The sequence below is a fragment of the Nicotiana tabacum genome, chromosome 16 (assembly GCF_000715075.1).
Source record: "Nicotiana tabacum cultivar K326 chromosome 16, ASM71507v2, whole genome shotgun sequence".
NCBI lineage: Eukaryota > Viridiplantae > Streptophyta > Magnoliopsida > Solanales > Solanaceae > Nicotiana > Nicotiana tabacum.
This window is the reverse complement of record NC_134095.1, coordinates 12,688,334-12,701,133: the sequence shown is the minus strand read 5'-3', so window position 1 is coordinate 12,701,133 and position 12,800 is coordinate 12,688,334. Positions and strand designations below refer to the sequence as shown.

The window sequence follows — 12,800 nt, the reverse complement described above, 5'->3', positions numbered from 1 at the left end:
ATTTTTTCAGTTCCTTTAAAATTAAAGAGTTTAAAGTTCTAAAAAAATTATGGTGTAAACAATATTTTTATTATTACGTTACTTATAAGAAAATTAAAAATAAATCTACATGACGAATATTAGTTAATTAATAATTTATTAAAGATTGTAATGTTCTAATCTACTATCACAAGTTAAATGACGATAATATATGATGTAAAAAATATTTTACACTAACATTATATATGATTGAGATCATTTGGTAAAGAGAAATGGAGTATTGGAGCAACAGTAAAGTTAATTTTGTGTGACCTACGGGTCACATATTCGAACCGTGAAAGTAGTCATTAATACTTGCATTAAGATAGTTTGTCTATATCACATTCATAGTGGTGCGACCCTTCTCCGGATCCTGCGTAAACGGGGATGCTTTGTGCAAAAAAAATCATTAGTAAGGAAAAAGAGAATGGTTAATTACTCCACTATTTATCATGATATAGGAATCCCTTGGATTGAGGAGTTGGAAGAAGTAGCTTTGGTAAGTGTGGGACAGGTTATGTTAATCACAAACTTTTCTTTAACGTTTATGAGCCACAGTATAAAAAGAAGAGCAAACAGAAGAAGAAAAAGAGGTGATATGCATGTGATCCAACAGCCTTTATGTTCCCCTCTTCTAACCTATTTTAACCAAAACCCTTCTATTCATCTCTTTTTTGACATTCCCTCACTAATTCCACTTTTCTGTTTAATCATGCTAACTTCTCTTCCTTTGCAAGATCCCCTTTTTTTGTGGGTCCCTATCTCATGTCAGTTACGTCGAATCATCTTTTCTAATGTTTGTCCTTTCATTTTACTAACTATGCCAATTTTCATAAGTATTCTTAATTTACACTCACGTTTTTGTGTTAATTTAGTATATACATTTCAAACCTCAAATGGGATGGCCGTTTTCAACTAATTATTGTAAGATATTTAGGTAGTGTAGCGCTTCGTATTGGATATCGGGTGAAAAATAAAAATAAAAAAGTTACTTTTAAATTCCTCTTTTCCTATTTCGCTTTGTAGTAATGTTTTCTTTGGTTACACCCGGAATATACAAAACAATAGTAGTGGTTATGTTCTTTTGATACTTGGAGGGATCTTTAAGAAAGAAAGGAAAAAGGTAGAAATAAAAGATCAGGGAAAGAAAAAGAAGGAGATGAAAAGACGCAAAGAAAGAAAATGGAGGAAAGACGAGCCTTGTTTTTCTCTCCTTTTAATGTAACTATAAAGCGTATTAAAATGTGCTTTCTTTTTTGAAAAATAAAGAGCCAAGCCATGCATGCAAGTCTACACATTCTTTTGTTGTAGAAAACTCCTTTTGGACCTATGCTTGATTGAGGAAAAAAAAATTCGAAGCTACTTTTTATTAGTGATTTTCACTTAAAAAGCTTTTGTATGGAGACTAACACTCATTTATTATTCTAATCCATCTTCTACTTATAGATGCTTTCCTATCTAATCAATCAAATGAATTTTTTTTAGTCTGACCAAGGGAAAAAAAGGTACTATTGAATCAAAGTTCCTCCATTTCTGTTCTTTCTTTTAATTAATTAACTTTTTATTTGTTTGGTTTTTTAATTTGCTTATATTATTTTGATACCATAGTACATAACCTTTACTGACCTTCATTTCGTATGGTTGACAAAGGGCCTTTTTCTCCCGCAAAAGAAATTTGAAGAAATTTAGAAACTAGCATCATTTTCAACACAATCTTTAACATTTATAAAGCTACATGTTTGGAAAGCAAATGTCATCGACTGGGTTACTAGAAGAAAAGCTAACGTTGTGTTATCTTGTGTTACTTTAAATTATTCTTCTAGTACAGTAGATACTAGTGCTACTTCTTGTTAGCATCACTAATGAAACGGAATATTTATCTTTCTTAAATCTTTGGTGGATTTCACTTATATATATTGGAGTAACTGTTTAAATAACTTTTAAGCGTGTAATTTATATAGCTGCCTAGTTTCACTTATTATACACATACCTATAGTTAATTAAAAATTTTAAGTGATCCGACAGTATAGAAATTATTTTATTGTTTCAATATATGAAAGTTTAAACTCATTTTGGAGACTCCAATTATCTCAGAAAACGTCCGTTATAATTCCAGAGATATAGTATCTAAAGAAGCGACAAGTTCAACTTTCAAAACGAGGAGACAATTATCTTCATTTTTAGAAAATCTGCTGTTGAGAGTCTTGAAAGAGAAAAACACACAGAAAAAGAAAAGGAGAAGTGAAAATACTATGCGAAAAATAAAGTGCATGCATTAATATGCATTAATGGAGTGGACGTGGCCTGAAAAATAGGTCAGATGGAAGGAGAGAGAGGGTTGGGGAAATATGAGTCGACGGAAGGATTTTGTCATATATTAGTAGAAAGCAAAAGAAAAAAGGACAAAAGAAAGAAGGCAGAGAGTATTAGGGAGTCGTGGGCAGAATCAGAGACTGTGAGAAAAAAGAAAGAAAGACAAAGAAAATGGTACCTTCTTCTTCTTCTTCTCCTGCACAGGCCACAGCGTACTGCCCATTTATTTCAGATCTCCATTTCCTCGTGTGTACCCTTTCTTAATTGTATTCATTCATGTATAATTATTTTTCATTTACTGCTGTCAATTATCCCCCTTCCGCCCTCCCCCGTGTCACCCACCCCGCTCGTGAATCATTAAACCCCAAATCCTTGCCCCCCCCCCCACCCCCCCACCCCCCCCCCCCCAAAAAAAAAAAAAAAAATCCAACAACTGTTTTGCATATATGACGAAAATGCAGAGTACCAGACAATACCATGCATCTTGCAGAAGACCAACTTTGACTCAACCCTATTTGATAGGAGTTTGGAAAGTTGATTAAATCAATACCCATTTTTATACTCCATGGTGTAACTTACATAAATTAACGGTATAATTTTTTTATTATATATTATTAATTAATGTAGTTTAACATATTATAGATGCTTGTATTATTCTTAAGTTACTAGTTTTACTCGTAGTGAATAGTTACTGGTGGTTATCTTTTAGATGAATATGTAAAATTTATAAATATATACAAGTTAAACTCATGTCGAACATAAGATGTTACGAGTGCCAATACAAGGTTAATCCGAGCATCAAACAGTTATGAGATGAATAGGATATCTCCATCTTTAATCATATGTCTCAAGTTCGATCGATCGTTCGAGCCGTGATAATAAAAAATTCTAGTATAAAGTCTTCCTCTTTAATGGTCTTACGTGCCACGAAGTCGCCCCAATACGAATATCGGATGAGAAAAAAAAAGGTTAATTCCGTCGTAATTTTTCACCCATTTTTTTTTGTTGTTGTACCAATATACTCCCTCCATTTGAATTTAGACGAAGTAGTTGGATTCAGTACGAAGTTTAAGGAAAAAAAGAATTTTTGAAACTTGTGGTCTTAAAAGCTTAAGGGGTAAAAATTTTGTGGGGCCATGACATTTGTGTGGTTATAAAAACTTCTTATTAAGGGTAAAATGAAGAGTTTATAGTTGAGTTATTTCTAAATTTTAAAATGTCATTATTTTGGAACATACTAAAAAGGAAAGTACCTCATCTAATTTAAAATGAAGGGAGTAATATATATAATGAAGATTACATGTCATTGTCGTTTGAGGAAAAAAAAGCTTTTTGGTTTACATTGTATTCCCTCCGGTCCAAATTAAGTGATTTTTTAGCTGTTTTCACACAGATTAAGAAATCCACCTTTTAACATTAATTAGCAATGAAGTTGACCATATTAACTTTTACTATATCTTCACATAAACACTCCTAACACATACTCCAACACTATTTTACTCCAAGGTCAATGTAGGAAAAAATAATTAATTCATTCTTGAAATCTGGAAAAATCACTTATTTTGGATCAAAAAAAAGGTAAAAAAATCACTTATTTTAGACCGGAGGGAGCAAGTTTTCTTTAACACAATTTCTTCAGAAATAATATACTGTATTTTCTAAAGCGTATTATTGTAATCAAAATCTATATTTTGTTAAATGGTAGAGAATCATAATAGGCAAGATGCCTGAATTTTCTTTACACAAAATAGTAGGTAAGTGGCACTTACTGAGTGCTTTGTTTTGGAAATAGCTGATTAATCTTGATGGTGCACAAGAAACTAAACCTAATTAAATAAATAAAATAAAAATAATTATAGTTAAAATAAGTAAAAAAGCAGGGGAAAAAATGTGGAGTTTCTCGCCCCTGCAGAAAGGGTCCAATATATAGGACAAAAGAGAGTGTGAGAAGAGACAGAGGGAAGAAACTTGTAGCTTGTCCTACACAAAACTGATTTTGATTCTTTCTTCTCTCTATTTCTATTTCTGCTTTAGCAAAAAGGCGTGCATTAGTGTCACTATTCGCATAATCAAACAATTAAAATTAATTAATTAATTAGATAAGAAGATGAGACTGTTCATGTTTTTGTGTGTTGATGAGAATCTAGGTTTAAGAGTAGGAGTAGGTTTTATCCGTATTCGGTCTGTGTTTTAAGCTGTCTCTCCTTGGAATTCTCATCTCAACATTATATAATGAAGATGATGGTTTTGAGAATTATTTATTGTATTTTGTATAGTTAGTAGAGTAGTATTTTATAGGCAGTGGTCATGTGAGAGAGAGGGTGCCTAAGTGGGGTTCACTTTTCACTGCAAAAATATTTAAGATATAGTAATAGAATAGAATCTTCCTGGTTCCTTTCACTATCCCTTCCTTCTCCCAAGATTTTACATATATACCAAAACAAAAACCAATGTGTTTGCATGTTCTTTCCTGATACAATCAATTTACTACTTATTTTTTAAGTAGTGGGCTCCTTCCATATGACTCTTAGATTTTTCAGCTCTTTTTTTATTATAGATTTTCAGCTCGAAAAGAAAAAGGAAAAAAGAATGATTTCACGTGAATTTCTTAAATGGGAAAAAGTCCTAATACAAAATTATCCTTGAGAAAATATAGTTATATTAAAATAAAATACAATCAAACATTTATATAACGGTCATTCTTTATAACAGTACTTTACTATAAAAGGCGAAGGTTTTCTTTAGAACCAATATTTTATATTATGTTATAATATATATTTTCAATAATAACAGTTCATTATAACAGCCAAACAATATCAAAACATACGAGGTTATTATATAGAGGTTTGAGTGTATATGAAGTACCTTTGCGAGAGACATTTAAAATGAACATATATTTACACTTAAAACATTATCTTTTTAACATGTAAATCGAATAGCCAAATAGATACCTATAATTGCATATAATGGTGTTTCTGACTCCTCAATTTCACGAAAATTCATCTAAGCACCTAAAAATGTTCAAGATATCCGGTGATTTGCTTGTGATTTAATTTATTCATAGAAAGGAAAATATTTACATTAAGAAGAGTTTAGATATGCCAACAGAATTATTATATCTGTAACTGCTTCATAATTATCCAATCTAAACTAGAAACATCCATTGTATCATTTTACAATGATACCACTAAAATAAGGGCTTGATTATTGATAATTTTTGCCTTCCTACATTGCTGAAAAATGCTACTATTAATTGCTCATTATAGCTAATGCATTGTTTGGTGTTGATTGATCAACATAGTTCTCTACTTCATAATTTCCTAATTATGAAAATAATTATCATAACTAATCATAAAGTCTTATTACAACTAGCTATCATAACATACATTTAGCTTCCTACCCACTGACTAGAAAAATAAACTAAAATAATAAATAAAGAAAAACAGAAATTAAAGTTTTGAGATGTTTAAAAAAGGTGAAATAGAAGGTACATTTGAGATGGTACATCTAAATTGATGCAAAGGTTGAGAGTTACATGTGAAATATTCCCACATATAAGCATGTAACATGAATAGGGGAATAGAGTGGTGGGAATAAATATAGGAGGATGTAGAAAATTCCAAAGCAAAAATCACGAGAATAGCATAAGAAAAAGTAGTAGTAATAATAATATAGAGACTTACACAAAAAATAAAAATTAAGATAAAATAATAAAAACAAGGACCCTGTCTCCCATGTCAGCCGCTGAAACAGTGTACAGAGTGCAGAAGCCACGGTGTGTGAACTGTAAAATTTGAACTACTGGCTGAGAACAGAATAGTATATAGGGTAAGAAAAAAGAGTGAGAAAGAGAAGGTTTAAGAGTCTTCTTCTCAGAATTAGAATTAAATTTTTTTCGTATGTTATTATTATTCTTTTTAAATTATCGGGACTTGAAGCTGACACTTTATTAAATTGTTTTCTTTAATATTTCTGTTGTGTTTTAATATATTTTTCCTGAAATATAACAATTGTACCGATATTCAGAGCTTCTTTACCTTCATGCCCTATTCGATACCCATGTATATGGTCAAATTTAGGTCTACACCCATGTTGTTGACGTATTCAATATACGGACTGATGTGCATTGCATTATTCAGAATTTTCTAATTAGCTAAATATATTTCTTAGGAGAAAAATTGTGAGTATTTACGATCATAAGAATTAAAGTTAGAGTTGAAGAATTTTTATACGATCATGTCATTTTTAAGAATATTGCAGGTTAAATATTTAGAAAAATAAGATTATTAGTTACTCGAAAAATAAGAAAAGTTATTTGCTAAAACATGTAAATATATATTGTTAAATGTAAAATTTCTTTGTACGCTCGTTATATAAAAGTTGAATCCTCAAAGTTAAATGGTTCCTTATATCTAAGAGGGCTTTCCACAGTGTTGTTAGATTTTCTAAGTTTAAACTTATAGCTTGTTTGGATGGTTGTAACATGTTGTATTATATCGTATTGTTACTTTAAATATAATGTTTGCTTTGATTGTTCCTTAATTTTTATTATATCGTATCGTTAAATTCGTCGTTACATAACGACGAAAAATACCATTTCATGAAACAACTGATTTGGTGTAGTTGCGCCGTTATATTATTTTTTCTCTCATCTTGCCTTTTTTATTATTATTACATAATCCTATTTTATCCTTTACCATACTTTTTTATATAATAATATTATCCCTTACCTTACTTTTTCTTTATATTACAAGTTTATTTTTCATATTGTTGGTGCATGATATCACATGACGATAAAAAATATAATCTATATATCCAAAGATTATATATATAAAAACATAATACAATACATTATTATACGATACATTATAAAATGTACATAACAACCATCCAAACAAGCCGTAAGATTTCAGTTCAAATTTGCATTTTAAAATCTTTGGAAAGTTCACAAACTCTTCGCATTAGGATAACTTTATTTACACTTACAACTGTTATCTCGTACAAAGTCCTATTCCTACCTCTGCACAATTCCGAAAAATAAAGTTGCATGTTGAAGAAAGCGGGAATGCTGATGGATTCTTATATGTAGAACATCATGAAATTAAGGAATAGTCAATTTTATAAGGTTTGTCTACAAAATTAATAATGTGCTTCATTAAAAGCAAACCATAAGATATATTTATATATAGTAATGTAGTAAAATAAAAAGCAATCACTTTTGAACAATTTAGCTTCTTAAGGAAGATAACTTGTTAGTTTAGTGAGGAAGTTATGGATAATTTTAGACAGAAGTTTGTGTGGAGAAAAGCCAAAAAGAAATGAAAAAAGGTAGAAGTGATGATTGGCGTGGTGAAATAGAGAAATTTACTTTCTTTTAACAATAATAATGAGTATCATAGCCATGATCAAAATAATCAGTTGGGTATCTTATTGAAATTATTAGTCATCATTTTCCTATGGTTTCACTTTGGGCCATGTTATTATGTCCCTACTCTTACTGTCGACTATTATCACTTACTATCAACAATGAATCAATGTCTCAATATTGTGAATCTCAAATAACCTCCCCCCAAAAAAAAAAAAAACCGAAAAAACCTTAAAGGATATATATTGCATGCATTTTATGAACCATGTTCCTATTCTGACATAAGTTAAGGTTGAAGCAAGTGAGTTTTGATGTATACAAAAAAAAATCCATAATATATACTACTAAAAAAGAGGTAGTATAATTAAATACTACTCTAGGACTTTGATTTGCTAATTATATTTTTCTGGAAAAAGAAATTCTTGGGCCATTACAAGGAAAGAAAAGCTATAATGATTTTTTTGCAGCTATTCATGAAAACTTTTTAGGCCAATAATTCAAAATACACCTGAGACACGTCAAAAAGCGAACCAAAAAATTGTTAGTTGAGGTAAGGGGCTCAAAGCTCAAAGAAGCCTAGAAACGGTCTAAAAAGTGAAAGAAAAACACTATTCAATAATAAGAGAGAGTGGGAGTGAGAAATTTCAAAGATTAACCAACAAAAAATTGCACGAGATTATGAAATTTGGAATATTTACAAAGAAGAGAAGCAATTAGAAGAAGAAGATGTGAAATGTCGTCACTAGGAACAGGCTTTTGAATCATGTCACGTAGTTCGATGGATACTTTTTTTTTTTTTAACCTTATTATTATGCTTTATGCCTGCTAAGGAACAGTAAGATGAAAGTAGAAAAATTAAAAATGATTAGATTCGAAATTGGGAAGAGAGTAACAGTGTGGTATTGTTGGGTTGGTGCCATAATACAACAAATAGAAACCTACAAAATGAAAAAAAGAAGAGACTCGTTTGACGTGAAGTTAAAATAGACCACTCTTCTTCTTCTTCTTCTTCTTCCATTTCTTCTTTCTTTTCCTTGTAGTTTTCATATGGTTGTAGTAGATTTCTTTGCAAAGCACAGAATATCTACAAAGGAGGACCAATTTGCCCTTTTTGTTTTATTATTACCCAATTTAAGAACTATTTATTTGATGAACATAGGAGTAATAATTATGGGTTTGTACGTTCCACAAGTGTTTGTACGTAAGATGAAAACAGCAATCTTCCTACCAAAACTTAACATAGTGTGGAGATAGCAAAAAGAAAATAACTACTCACTCACTCCGCTACAATTTAGATGATTTAGTTTGATTTTACATAAAATTTAAGAAAAAGAGAAGAAGACTTTAACAGTATGAGATGCTAAAAGCTTAAGGGACAAATTAAAAGCTTAGTATATCCATGATATTTGTGTGGAAAACTTTTCATTAAGGATAAAGTAGATAAAATAAAAAGTATAAGGTTAAATTGTATCTAAATAAATAAATATATCATTCTTTTTAGGACAAATTAATAAGGAAAATGTGTCGTTTGAACTGACGCAGATGGAGTATGAAAGATTATCCCAATGTAGTCTGAGAATTTTGGTCAAAACTCCCTAACCTTTTAAAGGAAGGAAATGACTTTGAAATAGTAGTAAATTAAATTTTTACTTAATTAAGGATTTATAGTGGAAACTTAAAAAGAGGATTACTTGCTTACTTACCTACTCTCTTTTTTTCTTTTCTTTTTTGCTTTAACATTATTGCTACTATATTTTAAGTACATCTCTATTTCTGACCTCAATTAATAATACTTCTGACGAAACTTACTGGATTGACCAAAAAAATTACTATAATCGTTGCTTTTAGAACTTTTTAGCTATGCTTCAATTGATATACTACATCCTAAAATATGTCAAATGTCAAGAAAAAGTAGTCATAGCTAGCTAGTCAAAGGTTGGTAAAAATAGAGCAGCTAAGGAAACTTAGCTTAGTTTGGAACTGTAGTAAAACCAGTAATCTTCAGAAGTAGCAGTATCAGGGGTTAAAGAGCAAAGGCAGCCAAAAAAGAAGAGAGAGATTTTACCCCTCTAGTGAAAAGGGAAGGAGAAGGTGTGTAGAAAGAAGGCACCGTCAATTTCATCTTCCTCTAGTGGCTGCGTGATTCAAAAAAATTTGAGTTTAATTTTCATATAATAACAGCGTAAAAAAATCATGCTTTTATATTTTTTTTATAGAAAATTATATATTTTTATTCATAATAGAGTTTTAAGATATAAAGTGTGTACATTAAATATTTATTGGTAATCTGCATCTAGTTATATGTTATACGCAGTGGCAGAACCAGAAATTTTGTTAAAGGGTGTCAAAATATACAAAAATAAACACACGAAAAAATGAAGAGTCAATGTATAATATGTATATACAAAAAAAAAAAAAATTTAACTAGTTAAACAGTATAATTTTACGATGAATAAGTCCGTACATAGCATAAGGTGGCTCCGCCATTGGTTACAACATATTAATTGAATTACACTAGTAGTATAAAAATTATCACACTATCAATACATGCATATATAACTTATATTCTCCACAATAAATGAGATAATTTTTTTTTACATGATAAATATATAATCATAAAATCCATTTTTTATATATTTGAAGCATGCGTGAGCAGGGGCGGAGCTACAGTGTGTAATGCAGGTTCGATTGAATCCAGTAACTTTTGTTCAGATCATATATTTATCTTACAAAATTTATTAGATATTCATAAATTATTAATTTAGAACTCAGTAATTTAAAAGCATTACAATTCCGAACACATAAGATTCAAATTCCGTGTGTGAGAGGATCAAAGTCAGTAGATATGCATTTAAATGTGTCATTTAAACTGTCAGAGAGAAAAATAATCTGTTAAAATTTATTAATAATGTAAAAAAAAAATTATACTTACCTTATTAAGATCCATTTTTATATAGTTGTAGTGTGCGTGAGAGGATCAAAGTCAGTAGAAAGAGGAGAAAGAAATGTCACGGGTTTGTCTTGAAAGGCCCTTTATTTCCACAGTCCTAGACATACAGACACTTATTCTCTCTCACTACATAACCGAGGTGCCCTTCGGTAAAATATAAACCCCCCCCCTCTCTTCTTACCCCCCTCACCCACCCCATCCACAAAAATAACCTCCTTATTACCTCCCTCACTCTCTCTTCTTCTTAACATTGTTTTCTTGTCATCTTGTTCCAGTGTTGCCACTCTCCTCTTTTCTCTCTAAATATTCAAGAAACACATTTCTACTCTTTTCTTTGTTCAATCAATGGCTATGATGTTAGACAATTGCGAAGGCATATTACTATCTTTAGACTCACACAAATCAGTTCCAGCTCCATTCTTAACCAAAACATACCAACTAGTTGATGATCCAACTACTGACCATATTGTTTCTTGGGGTGAAGATGACTCTACTTTTATTGTTTGGCGTCCTCCTGAATTTGCTCGTGACCTTCTCCCTAATTATTTCAAACACAACAATTTCTCTAGCTTCGTCCGCCAACTCAATACCTATGTAAGTACTACTTACTATTTTCCTTCATTTTCTCTTCAAAAAATATAATACTCCATACTAAAGATTATCAAGATTTTCTAATTTTTTTTGTTGGTTTTTGGTGTATTTAGGGTTTTAGGAAAATTGTACCAGACAGGTGGGAGTTTGCTAATGAGTTTTTCAAAAGAGGAGAAAAACATTTGCTGTGCGAGATCCATCGTAGAAAAACAGCTCAACCACAAATATCTATGAATCATCACCACCATTCCCTTAACCATCAAATGAACATGAGTAGTCCGAATTTTTTTCCAAATTACCCAAATAATAATAGGCTTAGCATTTCACCACCTGACTCAGACGAACTACTACTACAACAACAACAACCCAATATCAATTGGTGCGATTCACCTACAACTATAACTTCTTCCAATAATAACAACACTACTGTCACTGCTCTTTCAGAAGATAATGAGAGGCTAAGAAGAAGCAACAATATGCTTATGTCCGAACTTGCTCATATGAGAAAACTATACAATGACATTATTTACTTTGTTCAAAACCATGTCAAACCAGTTGCACCTAGTAGTTCGTATAATCCTTCCTCTTTATTACCTGCTTCTGCTACTCCTATTGTCCAAAAACATATGATTAATCCTAGACAAGGAATGATCAACAATGGAATGAATATAATGATGAGCAATTTCAACAACGTGAACTCTCCAAGTAAGACATCACAAAGTAGCAGTGTGACAATTCTTGAAGAAGCAGCAGCTGATATGGGTATTAATAGAAGTACTAAACTATTTGGTGTTCCACTTATGTCCAAGAAAAGAGTCCACCCTGAATATTCTTCTTTTAAAATGGTGGAGACTAACAAAGCTCGTTTAGTCTTGGAAAAAGATGACCTTGGATTAAATCTTATGCCCCCTTCTTCTTCTTAGACTTTATTATTATTCAAGAAATATCAAGTTTTTCTCTTACTCCCTCTAGCTTTTTAGTACCTTATTTTTAGCCTTTTACATTTTTTTAAAATGTTAGTAGATCGATCATGAGAAGTTGTGCGTGCGTGTGAGTTTTTGTCATATGTGTTAATCCAGTTTGTAAATATAACTTTAGTGTTGGTAATATTATGTGTCAAACCATTAATTAAGGTGGGTTTTTGTTAGAGTTGAAAAAAGAAAAGTATCGTTTTAATTAGTTCCTTTTTTATTTTATTTTCAGTGGTGCATTTATTTACTTGCCCTCGATTAATGGTCTTTCTAATTCGATCTCCTTCTCCTCCTTTCTTTCTGAAATATTTTCAGTTGCATTTATTAATGCACACGAGAGAAAGTAAGGCGCTGAAAGCTTTCTCTTTTTCAGTTCAACTAATGTAGAAAGCTTAACAACGTTCAGTCCATTGACAAATTTTAGCTCTGGGGCTTTCTCTGATCAATTCATTACTGAATGGTACGTACAAATATGGCCATATCTCAAAAAAAAAAAAAAAAAAAACGTGTCTTTGGTTCTCAGAGTTGAAATGTAAATTTTAAAATCAAGAAAAAAGAGAGAGAGGGAGAAAAGCTGCTGACATTCGAAAAT

General features: G+C 30.9%; 1 protein-coding gene across 1 annotated transcript; it reads left to right on the top strand.

Moving 5' to 3' along the window:
• Positions 1-10,834: 10,834 nt before the first annotated feature.
• LOC107815057 (heat stress transcription factor B-4-like) lies at positions 10,835-12,203 on the top strand. Its single transcript, XM_016640569.2, has 2 exons — positions 10,835-11,240; positions 11,351-12,203. The coding sequence occupies exons 1-2, from the start codon at positions 10,992-10,994 to the stop codon at positions 12,158-12,160; spliced, it is 1,059 nt and encodes a 352-aa protein (XP_016496055.1). The 5' UTR covers positions 10,835-10,991; the 3' UTR covers positions 12,161-12,203.
• The last annotated feature ends 597 nt before the right edge of the window (positions 12,204-12,800 follow it).

What these genes read in the sequence shown, in the direction of transcription:
- LOC107815057 (XM_016640569.2), top strand. Translation starts at nt 10,992, where the DNA reads ATGGCTATGATGTTAGACAATTGCGAAGGCATATTACTATCTTTAGAC. An exon ending in TCCGCCAACTCAATACCTAT is followed by an intron (nt 11,241 to 11,350) that starts GTAAGTACTACT and finishes TGGTGTATTTAG; the next exon opens with GGTTTTAGGAAAATTGTACC.